The sequence below is a fragment of the Terrapene carolina genome, unplaced genomic scaffold (genome assembly GCF_002925995.2).
Source record: "Terrapene carolina triunguis isolate 2854851 unplaced genomic scaffold, T_m_triunguis-2.0 Scaffold89, whole genome shotgun sequence".
Classification (NCBI taxonomy): Eukaryota; Metazoa; Chordata; order Testudines; family Emydidae; genus Terrapene; species Terrapene triunguis.
In genome coordinates, this window is record NW_020664440.1 from 11,864,346 (window position 1) to 11,882,517 (window position 18,172).

The 18,172-nt window shown below is 40.8% G+C and overlaps 1 protein-coding gene across 1 annotated transcript in view; it reads left to right on the top strand.

The window, feature by feature from the left end:
• LOC112103401 (contactin-6-like) overlaps window positions 1-11,316 on the top strand; it is a 131,687-nt gene extending 120,371 nt beyond the window's left edge. The window contains exons 18-20 of the mRNA XM_024195170.1: window positions 7,674-7,786; window positions 10,197-10,365; window positions 11,216-11,316. Coding sequence (XP_024050938.1) covers window positions 7,674-7,786; window positions 10,197-10,365; window positions 11,216-11,316 — 383 coding nt within the window. The remainder of the gene's footprint in view (window positions 1-7,673; window positions 7,787-10,196; window positions 10,366-11,215) is intronic.
• Window positions 11,317-18,172: the final 6,856 nt, after the last annotated feature.

Genomic DNA, 18,172 nt, shown 5'->3' on the forward strand with positions numbered 1-18,172 from the left:
AATACAGTTGTTAAATGTTACTGGTTACATTGTTGTCTTCCACTGTTCTGCAGAGTGAGAGAAATATATGTAATGGATTCATATAAAGGCAGATTATTCAGTCATTTAAATTTCCCATGGTAACAGAATTATGACAAAACATGCCACTCCCTTTTTAGAACGCTGTCCAATGAAGCTAATAACTGATGGTGTTTTAAGGCTTGATTCTCCAAGGTGCTGAGAAACTCCTGGAAGTATCAAGCGCAGTCCAGGAGCTACCAAGCATCTCGCAGGATAGAGTCTTTAAAGACGTGTGAGAGACCTATTAGTTAACAGTAAGCACACATTAGAAAAAGCATTATGCCACAGATCTACACAGAAGAGATGTATTTGTGGAATCATGATAAGAATAAGATTTAAGACTGATCCAATTCCAGTGGAAGTCATTAACGTCAGTGGGCACTGGATAAAACAGGGATAAAAATAGCAAGAGTTTGCAGAACAATTTTGTGCAATAGTGAGCATGCATGTGCATACCATATGGCAGATTCAAAACAAAATCTGAATATTAACCAGACAGATCATGTCTAGATGATATCTAAATAAGCATATTGTTGTCAAAGGCTTAAATCAACTACTTAAACTTCTTTTGCCCCTTGAAGATTGATAGCATTTACAGCTAGAAATTGTACTGATCCTTAATTAGATACAGTGGTGGGAATGTTGGACATGTAAGTTACTAAGTGGTATACAGTTTTTTCCTTGCTATCAAATACATTCTGAGTGCCTCTCACATATTATCTTAACCCCAGTCATAATTCTGCTTTTTTTTCTGCCTTTATTACATATCATTTCTAGAGATGAAAAAATACACATATAAGGGGCTCTATAAAGCCAAATTTATTATTATAGTGCTGTCTGGAAACTCTGCTATACATTTGTCATCATTTTCATAATAAACTCTTGTTTTCAGGGTTTCTGAGTTGGAAGTGAAAAATAATTCAGGCAGAAACCTGGCATAGAACCTGGAAATTTGGCATATCCTGGAAGCAAAACATAATGGCAACTAAGAGGAACCAAATGACTTTTTAATATGTAGTGTTTTGATACATTATGAAAGCTCAAACGTGTCCCAGTACATACAGCTTAATATTTCAAGTATTGTTAGAAAAAATAGAGTTGGAGTGGAGTTCTCAGTCCAGAATTAGGGCCTGTGTGAAAAGCCCTCAATGTTCTCAAAATCTTTTGCATTTGCTTGTTGGATTTGCTCTTCCTCCTGAATATTAGGCTTTAGAAAGAGTGAGTCCCCTATTAATGTCGATTTAAGAGACAATTGTATTCAGTATTGCCATCCTTATTTTTGTTTAACTCCATCTCCTTTTTAGATTGCAAAGACTTCAATGTTCAAAAGGGATTTAGTGAGTTAGGACTAAATTGGACACTTAGCTCCATTGGGAATTGGACACTTAGCTCCATTGACAGAATCATACTTAGGGCATAGGGGAAGGCCAAATAATTCAAGATGTACCCTTCTCATTCTAAATTTCTAGTTACAGTTCATATAGTTTATTTTACCCACAATAAATGTGGTTATCATAACCTTGGGTCCCATCTCCCCACCTTCAGTCCACAACTTACATACTGCTTCCTGGAACGGATCTACAATTTTTGCTGCTAGAAAAATGAAAAGGTAGCATTTTGTTTGTCTTGTAGAAGAGAGAAAAATATGTTTTCTTTTGTACTGGTTTTTGTAACCTTCACTACCAGCAGAACTGAATTTTGCCTATTCCTCAAAAGAGTACACCAGAATTAGAGCTAAACACAAAATTTGTAACAGTTTATCCAATGAATTTAGTCCTTTTTCCTGTCCGAAGTGACTGCTTTATGCAGATTAACTTACCCTTCAAAATGATTATTGTGGGTGAAACCTTTTAGCCTATGGATTTTTTGTGAGCTGCTCACTACATATATCAGTTTGAATACATCATCATGTGGCTGAGTGCCTTCTTGTGGCCTCAAGGCAGTCCTGCAAATAGCCCCTACCTCAATTTCTGCCTTTTAGGTGCTTCTTCTATAACTCACAAATCCTTTTGTCCATTCACAAATCTCCTTAGTTTTTGGTTTATTAAATTAATAAACATTCAAATCCCTCCTTAAATTGATCTGTTTACATCTTCTCATCAGGTCACTTGGAGGCCTCCTGCTTCCGATTTCAATCCCAGAGTCCCAAGTTTCTGTGCTGGAACCTACTTGCTCCCAGCAACCTTTGTACTCATTTTATATCTCTCTTAGGGCAGGTCTACACTTACTTCCTGGTCCGGCCGTAAGCAATCGATCTTCTGGGATCGATCCCGGAAGTGCTCGCCGTCGACGCCGGTACTCCAGTTCGGCGAGAGGAGTACGCGGCATCGACGGGGGAGCCTGCCTGCCGCGTCTGGACCCGCGGTAAGTTCGAACTAAGGTACTTCTAATTCAGCTACGTTATTAACGTAGCTGAATTTGCGTACCTTAGTTCGAAGTGGGGGGTTAGTGTGGACCAGGCCTAAGATGGCCTCCATAACGCTCTCAGCTCAGACCTGGTATCTCAGTGTTCTCTGCTGGAGCCTATTTGCTCTCCACAATCAGTCGTCTCCCTCCATCCCCACTCTAGTCTCCTAGGGAATATCATTTCTGCAGCTTCCTGCTGCCCTTAATAACAGATACAGGTGAGCCCTGCTCGGGTATGCCTGCCTAGTAACTAGGGTTGGCTAGCATTTAAAGAGGCAAGCCACCCTGTTACACCCTGTCATTGAAGTGGTGTGATTGGTCACCTAAGCACACAGTAAGGCATTACTCACCATAACTGAAAATGGCAGAATCTGTCCCTTAATTTCTTAGAATCTTAATTTATCTATCTATTAAAGGGTGTAATTATACTTTGACATTATGAGGGCTCATTAACTAATATTTAAAAAACTCTAAGTTCCTCAGAAGATAGGTGCTTTATATGTGACAAGTATCAAGTAATAGTAATGATAAATGAAACTAAGCTCTCTAGATACTCTAACATTTATCACTAGAGGACAGTGTATAAGAATGTAGAGTAGGTACTGTATGGGCCTGAACTATGAAGTTCTGATCTAGAACTGAAATTCCCCACAGTTCAAGGGGATTTGGATCTGTGTGTTTTAGGCCTATCTTTAGTATTTATTATGACTGACAGCAAAAAGATTAAGCACTTGTAACTATGTTCACTAGCAGCTTTGTTGATTAGTTCCCACCTCCACCACCAAATACCCACTTCTCTCTATGTACCAAAATACTTGTGGTTTAGTAAAGCATCTGTTTCAGAGTAGCAGCCGTGTTAGTCTGTATCCGTAAAAAGAACAGGAGTACTTGTGGCACCTTAGAGACTAACAAATGGGCTGTAGCCCACGAAAGCTTATGCTCAAATAAATTTGTTAGTCTCTAAGGTGCCACAAGCACTCCTGTTCTTTTTAAAGCATCTCTGTTTTCTTTTGATTAGCATGACACTAGAATAACATATCAAAGTGAGATCTGCCTATCAGACTATTCAATAGGATGAAGCTTCTTGCTCAAGAAAGTCTAATTCCAAATATTGAAAAGACTGTTAGGCTTTTGTTTGTTTGCTTAATTTATTTTAATAAGAATATTGTATTCACATTATTTTCTCTCTGTAGGCCAGACCTCCCAGTCCAGTCACATGGTTTTCTGCACAGACCCAAGGAGGTGTGAGGGATGGGAAAGATAGCTGTAAGCCACCTTTCTTGTCCACCAATCTAGGACTGGCTGGGGCCCAATCTCGCCTCCAAAGTAATTTGGAGCGGCCTTAGGACTGCTCTAATTTACACAGGTAGTGACTGCCCCACTGACTGTTCCATTAGCACAGTGAACTCCAGCTACACCTTCAGGCCTCCCCAGATGTATCCCCCTACAGTGGTGGGGCTAGGAGTGGACAGGGTACTGCTGGCTAGAGGGAGGAATCCCAGAATACCACATGAGCTTTACAAGGTGTACAGCAGCCAGGTGGAGGGCAAAGGATCTGGCCCCGAGCTTTTATATTTTTATTTGTTTTTATTTGTTTGTGAAATCTGCCTTACAAATAGCTATGGAGGGCAAAATAGAGGCGTAGGTAGCCCCATGTAGGATGGAGTGAGGCTGGTGAATCATGCATTCTCCCCTCCTCAGGCTCCTTGGGGATTCTCTGGAGAGGATGGTAGTACCACAGGCCATATTACCAGCCCTGTTGTAACCCTCCTCACTGTTGGGATCCCATTTTAAGGGGCAGCTGAGATCACAGGGCATCCCTGGTCATATTGCTCCACTGGAGCCTTGTTGATGGGTAGTGCAGGGGGAGAGGGCACAACAGGCAAGCCTCGTGGCTCATTCCGCTTTGGGGATGTTAGGGGGACCCCATTGGAATGGTTGAGGAGAAACTGAATTTCACCCATGAAGTTTCCGCTTCTTAGCCCATTTTTATTGGGAATCCAGCCCTGGAGCAGGCAAATTGAAAGTGCTCTTCCTACCTTTGTTCTTCACTTGGTGACCATCCTAGCCCATAATGCTGTCTATTTCCACACTGTGATAATGGTGTCCATTGGTGCCTCCCAACCAGGACATGGTACCAGCAGTGAGTGTGGAAAAAAGGACCTGGGCAGATACTGAGAAAGCAGCCTGAAAGGAGGCTGTGAAGTTACTGACTGGGAATGGGTAGCACAGTTGAGATTCCATTTTGGAGCTAATTGACTGTTTGATAAAGCAAGAAAATTAATATGCACGCTGCATTTTTTTATTCTCCTATATAAGCCAAAAATTATTAAATACAACTAAGATCACAGGGTGCTGTACATTTATCACAGCAAGGACACCATCACACATATAGCTGTATTTTTGTATATTAGGTTGGCAAATGTGACTGCCATGAATTTTTGCTCTTGGCTACACCTTTTGGAGGTCTATGTTACCCCATTGGTGTTTAGGAAATTCATGGTGGCTGGCCAGCCTACATCCTTGTGCTGAAGGGAACAAACACTAGTTCTAGATTCTGGGTGGCTTTTACATACAGATAGTAGTAGGGCCTGGAGTTCCCTCTGCAATCTCCTTCCCCTCCATCCCAGTTTTGCTGCACAAAGGCAGCCAGAATATACACCATAACAGCAAGAGGGTTTGGATAACTCTCCTGTGATACAAACAGACACATTTTGTGTGAAAGTCAAATGGTAATGGCCTATGAGTTTAAGTTAGACTTCAGTGGCACAACAAAGACCTTTGTGGTGGCTCTTTGGAGAGGGGTGAAGATCATCCATTCACAAGTACTTGCAACGCTACCATGAAAATACCCGTGAGCATACACAATTGGTTGAGGATTCATGACACATTCCCTTTACTGAACCTCCTTGTGAACAAGTAATTGCTTGAAAAAGTGTTTGTGGAAAGCAAATAAGAGGTTGTGAACATCAGTTAAGTGAGTTCACTTTTTATGCAAGTTCATGGACGTTTTCTAAAGAAAGAAATCAGAATTCACCCAGCTTTCAGACTATTTCTCAGTGAGGGAGCGGCTGAAATATGCACACATCTGTTTGGTTACACCTCGGTTGTTCACCAACATCTTCCTTTCCTAATGATGAAAAGGATTAAACCTCTCCACAATTATGAAACAAACAACACTACTTTTCTTGCATAATGTAACAATTAGTTTGTTCCATCTCTGTAGGAAACAAAAAGAGATTACAGACTGTTATCAAATTAACTGTTCCTTATAATTTACATATGTTAAGTGTCAAGGTCAGATGTGGAAACAGCAGTGCACAGATTTAAAAGGGGAGAAAATGGATGCCAGAAAATTAATATGTTCATTTTAGGTCTGAGTCATGAAAACCATAGGAGTCCTTCTGGTCCTAATGAATCCATTTTCTTCCTTCCAATCCAGGTCTATATTCATAGACTTTAAGGCCAGAAGGGACCAGTGTGGTCACCTGATCTGACCTCCTGCACGTTGCAGGCCACAGAACCTGTAATAGATTTATAACCTCTGGTTGAGTTACTGAAATACTCAAATCATGATTTGAAGACTTAAGTTACAAAGAATCTACCATTTACTCTAGTTCGAACCAGCAAATGACTTGTGCCCCATGCATCGGGGAAGGCAAAAAATCCCCAGAATCTCTGCCAATCTGACCTGGGGGAAAATTCCTTCCCGACCTCAGATATAACAATCAGTTAGACCCTGGGCATGTCAGTGAGACCCAGTGAGACAGACACCAAGGAAAGAATTCACTGTAGTAACTCAAAGCCCACCCCATGTAGTGTCCCATATCTGGCTGTTGGAGATATTTTCTATTAGCAGTCACAGATGGGCCATATGCCATTGTAGGCAATCTCATCTCATTCCCTTAATTTCTAAATGCTCTCCTCCCAGGTGTGTTCCCTAACCAAGACGGATACACCATACAGCAGGATACAATCCACCATTCTAAATCTCAAATTTACTTCAGAGATGCCGTTTCAACTTCACACATCCTTGGAGAACTCTGAATTTTGCAGGATTTAATCCCAGTCATTTTGGGGTAGATTTTCAATGGCACAAACAGCACTTAGGCACTTGGTCTAGATCCATAAAGGAGACTTAGCCCAGCAAGCTGAATGAGGAGCTCCCTAAACTAGCCACTAGGAAATGCCAAGGAGTGGGGACAGGCTTAAGTCCCACCAGTCTCCACTCCAAGATATTTAGGTGCCCAACTCCAGGCAAAAGGGAGGCACCTCCCCCTGTTTGGGATTCTCAGCCATGAACCCTCTCCTGGAATTAGTCTCCTAAACCTAGTCAGTCCTTTCTCATGAAAAAAGAGACAGAGGATTGTGAGCATATATACCAGATTGGGCCCCACAAGCAAGACAGGCAGGGGAACACCTCATTTAGGAATCCTGGCATGGCTAGTGCAGCTTGGTGGCTGTCAGGACTTAGGCATTTTTTGCACATGCCCACAACTGGAAGCTTAGGTGCCGTGGGGACTCCAGGTGCCTACTGGGTTAGGTGGCAGATCAGCAGGGTTTTGAGGATCTCAGTGGTGCCTAAATTCAACATTGGATCTCAGTAGTGCCGAAAGGTTCAATTTAGGCACTAAACTTTTAAAGGCATTTAGGTGCCTAACTCCAATTGATTGTAGCAGGAATTAGTCACCTAAATACCTTTGAGGATCTGGAACATTGTGGATCTAGCACCTAATGAGTGTTATTTGTGCCTTCAAAAGTCTACTCTGTCTACTGGACACAAGGGTTCCTAAAACCCTGGCAGTCTGATCTATCAAAAACAAAGATTTGCACATTGAGCTTGTTTCAAGCTTTGTAACCTCTTTTTTTTCTGATATCCACATAGAAAAACATTTTGTAGTACATTACATCTAAATATTCGTAATAGTACTTAAAATTTAACAAAATCTATTCAGTGTAACTTAGTATAGGCTGAAAGCACCAGGTTCTTCCTATATTCCTAAATTGCACTTTTCTCAGTAGGTGATTTGTGTTATGAGTAGAAGTTTACAATTCTAACTAACATGATAGGGATGACTGACCTGAAAATATTTTTACTCCTCTTGGTTTGGATCAGCCGTGCATTGGTTACTTTCATGTCAGCAGCTCATTCGATTATACTATGCAAATTAATATCCAATTGTATCTTGTGATTATCTTTTTTAAAGCACCAAGTCAACCACCAGCAAACATTGCATGGAAACTGACAAATTCAAAAATATGCTTGAATTGGGAACATGTAAAAACAATGGAAAATGAATCAGAGGTGTTAGGCTACAAAGTAAGTAATTTCTTTGTCTAATTAATCATACATATTGGTTATAATAGAGACACCACAAGTAGAGCAAATGCTGGATGACAATCATACTTTCCCTGAGACTAATCACTAAGTGGAAAATATTGACTTCTTCAGTGTTTGGGATGCATGATGGACAGTCAAATATAAAAATTAAAATTGGGCTATCTGCTATCAGCTCTTATAATTTGTCAATGCATAAATGCATCTCCACACAGATCAGAGGATAGACCTCTAGGTAATAAAAGTGTCAAGGAGCTCTACATGAAAATCATTTTAATAAATCTATTGTTTTAAAAGGGTAAATTTAGTATGAAGCCTGTTTGCAGTGGTTTTGACCAAGGAGGGAGGTGGCCACAATCCAGTTCAAGAAAGGAAAGATTCTTCATTCCCATCATGAAGAATTTAGACCAGGGGTCGGCAACGTTTGGCACGCGGCTCGCCAGGGTAAGCACCCTGGCGGGCCGGGCCAGTTTTATTTACCTGCTGACGCGGCAGGTTCGGCCGATCGCGGCCCCCACTGGCCGTGGTTCGCCGTCCTGGGCCAATGGGGGTGGCAAGAAGCGGCGCAGGCAAGCGATGTGCTGGCCGTGGCTTCTCGCCCCCCGCATTGGCCTGGGACGGCGAACCGCGGCCAGTGGGGGCCGCGATCGGCCGAACCTGCCGCATCAGCAGGTAAATAAAACTGGCCCGGCCCGCCAGGGTGCTTACCCTGGCGAGCCACGTGCCGAACGTTGCCGACCCCTGATTTAGACACTGGCCTTTAGGGCCCAGTCCTGAAAAAACTCTTCATCACATGGGTGAAGACTTGCATGAGTAAGGATATGCAAAACCTTTGTGGAATTGTTGTTTTACTCACCCCAAGGTTATGCACAGATATTTCCCATGAAAAAAACCAACGCTGCCCCAAAAAAACAAAACAAAAACATGCAACATTTCTGGAAGAGAGGTGAGCCCATACACTGTTACTCCCTAGTGAGTTATGTTATTTGACGAGCTGCACACTTTTGGGGACAGACTAGACTGTTGAGTTCTGTTAGGTTCACTCCTTTGTGCTTTAACCATTTGCTTCTAGGCAATACTTTTCTATTATATTTCAACATTCTAGGAGCTCTTTAAGTACTCACTGCAATAAACCTATTTTAAAAATGCCCATTAACACCATTTCTCCATCCACTTCACTCTTCAGTTTATCTTTTTTAGCATAAAAGTGTCAAAAAGCTGCCAAGAGCAAGAAGTTATATACTGTCATTGCAGTGCTGGCAAAGAAGAAAGACTTCCTGAAGAAGAGATTATTCTTGCACGCAGGATTTGCATCTAAATTTGTCTCTGGCTAGCCCTCGTGCACCAGTGAAATAGTCCAACCAATCTGTAAGCTGGCACAACGATATCATAACAAAAAGACCACATGAACAGTACTAAATGAAGTGAGTTCTGTGTTAGGAGAGAAGGAGTTCTAGTTGACACTATCCAAATTACTGTCTCCTCTTGAGCTTTTTTAGTACATACACCTACAGGTTGCTTCACTTTTTTCAGATCCAGCGGCGGCTCCAGGCACCAGCATACCAAGCGCGTGCCTGGGGCGGCAAGCCACGGGGGGTGCCCTGCCGGTCCCTGCGAGGGCGGCAGTCAGGCAGCCTTCAGCGGCGCGCCTGCTGGAGGTCTGCCGGTCCCGTGGATTCGGTGGCAATTCGGTGGCGGGTATGCCGAAGCCGCGGGACCGGCGGACCTCCTTCAGGCATGCCGCCGAAAGCCGCCTGCCTGCCGTGCTTGGCCACCCTCTGCAAGGCCACCCCTGTTCAGATCTGCAGATAAGCATTACATTGCAGTCAATGGGAATATTTGTATTGATTCTGATTGACTTTGGATCAGAAACAAATGGGCAGATTTTCAAAGGAGCTCAGCATGATGGGTTCTTTGCTGTTTTGAAAATGGGGCCACAAGGGGAGATGATGGGCAATGAGCTGAGCTGTTTTCAAATCAGGCCTCAATTGTGGATGAGAAACACTAAAATCTGGCCTTAAGTGCATCCTCCGTACTTCCACACTGGGTGAGATAGAGACATGAATAATACATTTTGAATAATCTTTCATGGCCTTACACTGTAACTGAAATTTGGATCTATTTCTTATGAATACTGTGTTGCACACAGGACAAGGTCTGGCATTGTAATTGAAGCACTACACCCATTAGGCCCCATATGCTGAATCTACACAAAAAATGATAGTAACTTTCTGAAGTGGTCTGTGTTTCTGCTCAATAAATCTGCAGGGTTCTGAACATGAAGAATTACATGTGTGTGAGATATGAGAAATAATGCGCTCTCAGAGACCCTAAAAAAGGCAACTACAAAAATCCAATTGCTTCTGTTTTTTTCTAATCCCTTTATATTTAGATTTCGTACAGGCAAAATAGACAAAGCAAAACTCATATACTGGAGACAAATAACACCTCAGCTGAGCTTCTGGTACCATTTGAAGAAGATTATCTCATAGAAATAAGAACAGTCAGTGATGGTGGGGATGGCAGCAGTAGTGAGGAAATTAGGATTCCAAAAATGTCAAGTAAGTTGGGTTTTTTTCCTGAATATTATTGTCTAAAATGAAGCCAGTGCACTTCGAAAGGGAAGGCTAACTAGACCTTCACCACCATCGATGAGCAATAGCATGGCTTAATCTAGGTAAACCTGGAGCAATCTCTGGTATAGTTTTATGTTTAATGCAAATTGGGGAAAGCAATTTATACAGTCTGTGCGTGGCCTAACTTTTCAGGGTATCTCTCCCTCTGCCGTGGCCTGGAGAGTGGGACCAAAACTCCATGTGGAATAAGTGACTCTATTCAACACAAGGGTGTGCCTAATAGGCATTATGTAGCACTGATTTGTTGGTAATAGACTTGGGGGTGCATCTCCTCCTAAAATACCTTCAAAGAAGGTGCCAGCTATCATGAAAAGGTTCCTCCTTTTCTCTTGTTGAGATGAAGTTATGTCATTTTACTTCTGTAATTCCTGGGCAATGCTGCTGGAAAAAGTACTATATGAGCCCATTAGCAATAACAAATAGGGTGACCAGATAGCAAGTGTAAAAAATCGGGATGGGGGTGGGGGGTAATAGGTGCCTATATAAGAAAAAGCCCCCAAAATCGGGACTGTCCCTATAAAATCAGGACATTTGGTCACCCTAGTAACAAAGCATCATGGTCCCAATCTTATGAAGTGCTAGCGTCTCTGGGCACTGATGACACTTAGCACCTTGCATGAGCTGATATGAATTATTATAATTCATAACATGTGTATATGCATTTTTGCTGAAAAATTTGAATGATTCTGAATTCTTTGAAAAATAGATCTGACACAAAGTACTCTTGCATATGAATTTACTTGCCTGAGGTGGTTTTATTTTTGTATTTTTATAGGTTTAAACTCCAGAGGAACAAAATCATTCCAGTTGGTAGTCCATGTGGTAACAAATGGGATTATGATTCTGAGTTGCATTCTTACTTTCTCAGCTCTTTGATGATTAAAGCCACGGACAGTCATGGACTTTTGAAAGTAAATCGTCTATAGATTTTATCCTGATACTCCAGCCACAGTCAACATTCCCGATGACTATACTATTGGGGGGTGGGAATATACACTGTACAGTATTAAGAATGTAAATATCAATATTGCATTAATAAAAATATATTAAAATCTGTGGATAAATATATATAAATAAATTAAATAGAGTGGTGCCAAAATATAGCTGTGTGATTGCAACAAGTGACACCTATTATATTTTGCAAACAATGAGGTATGGTGCAAATCCAGTTTAATTATATGACCCACATGAAAGACCCGGGCCAACTCATAAATTGTAAATTGATAACAAAGAGGGAATAGGTTTGCAGATGTTTGTGGAGTGGATATTTACCCTATCTTCCTCATTTCAATCTTTACAAAAGAATAATAATCACACTTTACAATTTAATGAAAAAATATTTGTTTACATTTTGCACCTATTTGTATCAGGTTACCACCTGGATGTTACAAGACATGAATCGACATATAATGTACCCTTTTGAACTTTACCAAATTATTTTCTCTGAAAAGGGAAATAGTCATCTGCTTCTACAAAAGGAATTAGAGTCCAATCCAAAACCCATTGAACTCAGTTAAAACAATCCCATTGACTTCAATCCCACAGCCTGTGGATTAGGCCCTTAACGAGACAATATTTCTTATGATATAGCATACGCTAAACCAGTATATTCTCAAATACGTTTTTAAAAAACTTTTTCATGCAAAGAAACTATTCTGGTCAATAAATCAAGCATTTCAGAAGGGGCTAAATATTTACATTAATATTATTAGTAAAGGAACATCTTCACGGTTGGTCTGTGAAATATTTGACGTACTATTTTTCTTATAAATGTTTGGAAATTCAATGTAATTTTGTGTTTCATTTTCTAAATCATCTGCTTCAGTTCTGTTTTTCTAATAAATAAATAAATAACTGAATAATCCAACCATATAGTTACTTAAATATTTAAGACTATATTTTCATCTTGCTGCTTTGGGATATATTTTGTGTACATAATTTCCTTCAGCATTAATGCAATTCACAAGCATATAGCAGTGCCACTCAGGAGATGAAAGGTTGTTGTGTGACCTTATAGAAAACTCATTGCACATTTTCACGATATCTTTTTTATACCAATACTGCCCTATTGAATAAAATGCAATCATTGAAAGAATTAATGACTAATCTGAGGAGAGCTTTTTTCCGTTACCAATAAAGTATACAGTGGCTTGTTGAAAAGCTCTGCATATTGATTTGACATAAATCATCTCAAATGTTGAAAAAGTTCTGAAATGTTTTGTGCCCAGCCATACAATTGCAGGGTATTCACATTTATGGGGTTCCCCTCTGCCTGTACATAGTGGATGAAATCCTGGCCCTATTGAAGTCAATAACAAATCTCCCATTGATTTCAATGGGGTAGAATATCACCTAATGCATATTACATCACTGACTAATCTTAAAGGGCCCTTAAAGGGATCTGACCAGGAGATACTGAAATCATGCGGTGGGAGAATAGAATCCAATGTCTTTAATGGTTTGTAAAGTTGCTCTTTAATCAATTCAGCAAGAGTATTAGTCATAATTTCTACAGATTGTCTCTCTTTCTCTCAGATGTATACAGTATAGATTTTACCAACCTTCACAAGGAAAAATCTGTCTTCCCTTTGTGTTTGACTTCCACCATTTTCTCACATTTATCAGAGCAATGATGTTATATCAGAGCTTGTTAAAATGCTTTGTCACTAAAAAAATTATACTAGTCTCCTGACAGATTCCGTCACTATGTATTAACTCTTATTTATTTTGTCACGGTTTGAAACTGTAGATTCATCTTCAGGCGGGACTGTGAGGGGGAAGGAAAGGAACAATATTTTATATTTATACTACAAGATGATGAAAATCACCTGATTAAGTTCTTCAATTTATTCAGTTATTAGACAGTCAAACTCAGCCCCATAGTAGGTGACTATAAACCATTTAAAATAAACGAGTTTGGCCCAAAATGTGAAGTGACACTAGTTGATTATAGCTTGACAGCTTTATGAACACCAGTATCAATGGACTGACTCTCTCACATTAGGTTTGGGGGACCAAAAAGCTCCTCAGCACTTCGCACTAGTTTACATTCCCTCTCCACTACTAAATACTGTGTAACGTGCACCCTCAGCATAAAGACCCGGGCTGTGATCCCTTTCCTTGTTACAAAACTGAATATGGAGAAAATATTTACTAACACCAGCACTTTTCATGAAACATGCTTACATGTTCTGACTGTTCCTACTGATGATTATTGTGTACCTATTCCCTTTCACAAAAGGCCCAGAGGGAAAAGAAATCTATTCACATACTAAGGAGCAGAGCAGTAAGAACAGATTCTTATTAAGATTAATATTTATTTTGAACAGGTCACATTTTGCAAAGCTCAAAACATCATGCTCATCCATAGACATGGAAGGCCTGATCAGCAGCAGAGCCAGTGCTGCCTATAACAGATGTGAGCTCAAATGGATTGGGGGATGTCATTCTGCAGACTAGTCACCCCCTGGCATACACTTTTAAAGCACTGATTAAAACACCACAGAACTATGTTGAGATTGAAAAAGAAATGCTGGCAATTGTGCTTGGTTGTGAGCAGCTTCATGCATATGTATATTGGCAGAAATATGTTGCGGTAGAGATTATAAACCATTGGAAACTATATTACCATTGTGAGAGGTGACACCTACACATCCATAAATTAGCATGAACTTGCAAAAACTCCTCATTAAATGTGAAATACAGGCCCAAGGAGGAACTTCCTATAGTGGACACACTTTCAAGTAGGGTGACCAGATGTCCTGATTTTATAGGGACAGTCCCAATATTTGGGACTTTATCTTATATAGTTGCCTATTACCCCCCACCCCCTGTCCCGATTTTTCACACTTGCTATCTGGTCACTCTACTTTCAAGAGCACGTGAAAAGAAGGAACTGCAGGGAGAGGAGTTTGCAATAAATACAACAAAAGGCAGAAAAATCACATGAGATTCCTGATCACCCTTCCTGCAAGGCCTGCATATCTAAACTAAATAGAAAAGATGACCGTTTTTTAAGTGGACTAATACTCAGTTTCTTTGAAAATTGAGCTGTTGGATAACCCCCTGAGTAGCAATGTAATTGCTCATTACCATGTATCGTGAGTCATAGTTTGTTCATAAGTGTTAAGAGCAGATATCTGACCCTAATTCATATATGGTTCATTTCAGGAACTCTGATATCTAAGCACCAAACCATTACTCAATACCATTAAATGGATTAGCAGAAAAGTCACTGCAAATAGCAAAGAACTTGCTAAAATATCCCCGATTAATTCAAGGGAGTCATACTAAGCATTAATTACAATATCAGATTACATGTCCCATGTGTTAGTAGGGTCACCATTCTGGAGATGTATGGGCAGAATGACAATATCTAAAATGCTTCTTGAGTCAAAGAAATTGACTTTAAATTAGATAACAAAAACTAGAGTTGACAATTCCAATTTACAGCAATTTTCAGAATTTGTTTTTGTTCCACATTGGCATGAAAACAAGCCATTTCAAATGTTTTTATGAAAATGGAATTGTGTTGAAATGTCCATTTTCAGACAAAAAACAGAGATTTTCATTTTGGGGGTGTGTATGTAAAGGTAAGTGCCCTAAACACCAGGCTGTGTGAAAGTCTCTCTCTCCTTTCCAAGGTAAACTTTGTCAAAACCAATACACCCCCACAAAATGTTTCAGCTTTGATGAAACAGCATATGGCAACAAAATGAAATTTTGCAGAAAATGTTCCAACCACCTCTACAAGAAACAGATATGCCAGGAAACTTGAATGGAGGATAGTGAACAAGACAAATGTCAAACAGTTACCCCATGTCAAGTGGGAGAGAAGGGCAAATTTCAAACAGAAATTGGCATCCAATGTGCTAAATTAATATCTAGTTAATCCACAACATGATTATATGCAATAACCAGTTATGCTGGAGGAAAAGAAGATATTTAAACAAAAGTAAGGCAGACACTGTCTCTATTTCTTGAGGACATCCAGAATGCTGTTGACAGAGGGAGGTAACAAAAGTCACCCAGTCACTGGCACTAAAAAACACGGGCTTTAGATGGCAGATCCACCTCAGAAGCCAAATCAGGCACAAAACTGTTTTGAGAACATAAAATTTTTCCATCTCTATTGGTGTGTTCCACTGATCACCTGTGCTTGTTGATGGTTGCTAATTTTATTGATACTAGGCTTTATTTGCATTTGATTTAACAAAAAGATTTAACAAAAAGAAGAGGTAACAATAAACACAGGACTCAATAGACAATGATCCCTGGTATGTGACAATGGTATAACCTTTTGTAATCTGGACTCATATCAGCTGACTGAACCAGGAGTTGGAAATAAAGATTAATCTCTTACCAGCACACTTATGAATCACGTCTTTTTTTATACTGTTTGGTAATACATAGGGATAAGATGTGCCATGAAGGGTGCCCATATTCAGGAATGTGACAGGATGGTCTGGTGCTTTGTGGGGTATATAGATGTTTCTATAGCCTATAAAACTCAGGTTTGTACGTGGTTTGATTAAGTGAATAAATGTGATGTAAGTGGAGTATGAAAGATCATCTTGTCTTGTTTTCTCTTTCTGTACTATACTCTGTCTATGCTGCAGAATTGTTGTTTGAATTCCTTTTTCACGCTCTTTTGGGAATCAAATGAGCCTAAGAGATTCCTGACACCTGGGACTCAGTTGGGTTGCCTTAACAACAATTGGCCAGACAAGACAGGGCTAATTGTCTTGGTTTAATTCTCAGCAAGCCTAATCTTGCCTCTGAATAAAACAGAGTCTGGGGCCAATCAGGACGAGAGAAGCAAAATAAATGCAGCTTTCCTGTCGATGAGAGAGGGGTAATTCAAATGTTGGAAGCTTTAGCTTCCTGCTTCCAAATGCTGGGGCAGTTAAGGTACATATGCTAGGGGAATTGCAGTCTGGAAAAACCCGGCTGGGGAACCTGACTTGTTTACTTTCGGGAACATTGCTTTGTATTTGGAACTGTTTGGTACATGTCCTCTCCCAGCTCCAGAGAAGATAAATGAAACTTTTACTCCACCCTTGAAAGAGAGAGAGACAGCACCAGTGACTTTTTTTTTTCCGATGTAATCCAGATCCATTTCCTGGGACATCACTATGATATAGAACCAGGATTTATGCTGCAGTTAGTATATTTATTATCTTTGTGTAGTGTATTAACTGCACAAAGGTGCTTTGTATAGTGTATTAATTTTAAAAATCCATGTAAATTGGGGCAGAACACTTAGTCTGTAGGCCAGGGGTAATCAATTATCTGTTGTCAAGGTCCACATTTCTTGGTCAAGGTATAGTCAAGGTCCAGACTCCAGAGAAAATAATACAAAAACAACAATAATGATAATAATAAGTAAATAAACAGATTTCAGAGTCTGTTCCAAAGCATTTGGCAGTCTGGATTTGGCTCATGGTCTGCCTATTGACTAGCCCTGCTGTGGATAGTCTCTTATTCAGATATTTAACCACAGCATTTGTTCTAATTTCAACCTTTTCTTTTAATGCCATTGTCTCTCTGTTTACCTTGAAGACTTCCTGAAAGCCAATGAATATCTGTAAGCCTTAGCCAACAAATTTCATGTCCAAAATAACCTGTGTAGATGGAGAGCCTGAAATATTTTCAAGTGTTTCAGATGGCAACTCTAGCTGTTATAGCAACGTTGAATTATCGTTGAAAAAGGAACAGATGGATTAAGAGTAGGGTGGTTCTGATTCTCCTCACCCATTGGAGTAAATCAGGAGTTTTCCATTGTAGTCAATAGAGGAAGATCAGTGTGAGACCAGAGTAAAACCCAATAATTTCAAAACTGAGATTAATATTTTTTTTAAAAAGACTGTTTGTGTTGATATAACGATCAAATCCACTAGTGGGCTTCAAAATCAGAACAGTTTATTATCTACTTCAAAATTAAGAGACTGTCTCATTAAGTTACCGTTGCATTTAACCTTGCAAGCAGGGCCGGCTCTAGGCACCAGCCAAACAAGCTGGTGCTTGGGGCAGCACATTTTTAGGGGCAGCATGGCCGGCGCCAGAATGCCGCCCCTAAAAATGTGCCGCGGCCGCCCTAACTCACCTCCGCTGCTGCTGCCGCTCACGCGCCGCTACTCGCCCTCCCTCGCAGGCTCTCAAACCTGGGAGAGAGGGGGAGATCCCGAGCGGCCACGGCGCGCAAAACAGCTGTTTCGCGCGCCGCTGCCCCCCCTCCCTCCCAGGCTTGAGAGCCTGGGAGGGAGGGGGAGAAGCGGCGCCCGCGCCGCGGCCACTCGGAGTCTCCCCCTCCCTCCCTCCTAGGCTTGAGAGCCTGGGGGGAGGAGGCAGGGCTGGGGATTTGGGGAAGGGGCGGAGTTGAGGCGGGGGCCGGGGGTGGGGTAATTAAAAAACGGGGGGGGGGCGGCCAAAATTGTTTTTGCTTTGGGCGGCGAAAATCCTAGAGCCAGCCCTGCTTGCAAGCACGTGCTGAGTTGCTCCCACTCTTCTGCGTTGCGGAGAGCTCACAGTCAGCGCAAAATCCCAACTCAGATATCTGACTGCATGCACAACCCCACAAGCCATCTGAACATTGTTTAGAGTTGCTTAATATTTTATGACAGATGACATTTAAAAATAGAGATAAGCAAAACTATTTTCAGCTAATTTGAATAGTCAGTGCAAGTGCTGTATCTGACAATTTACAGACACAGCAGGTAGGTTACAGTTCACG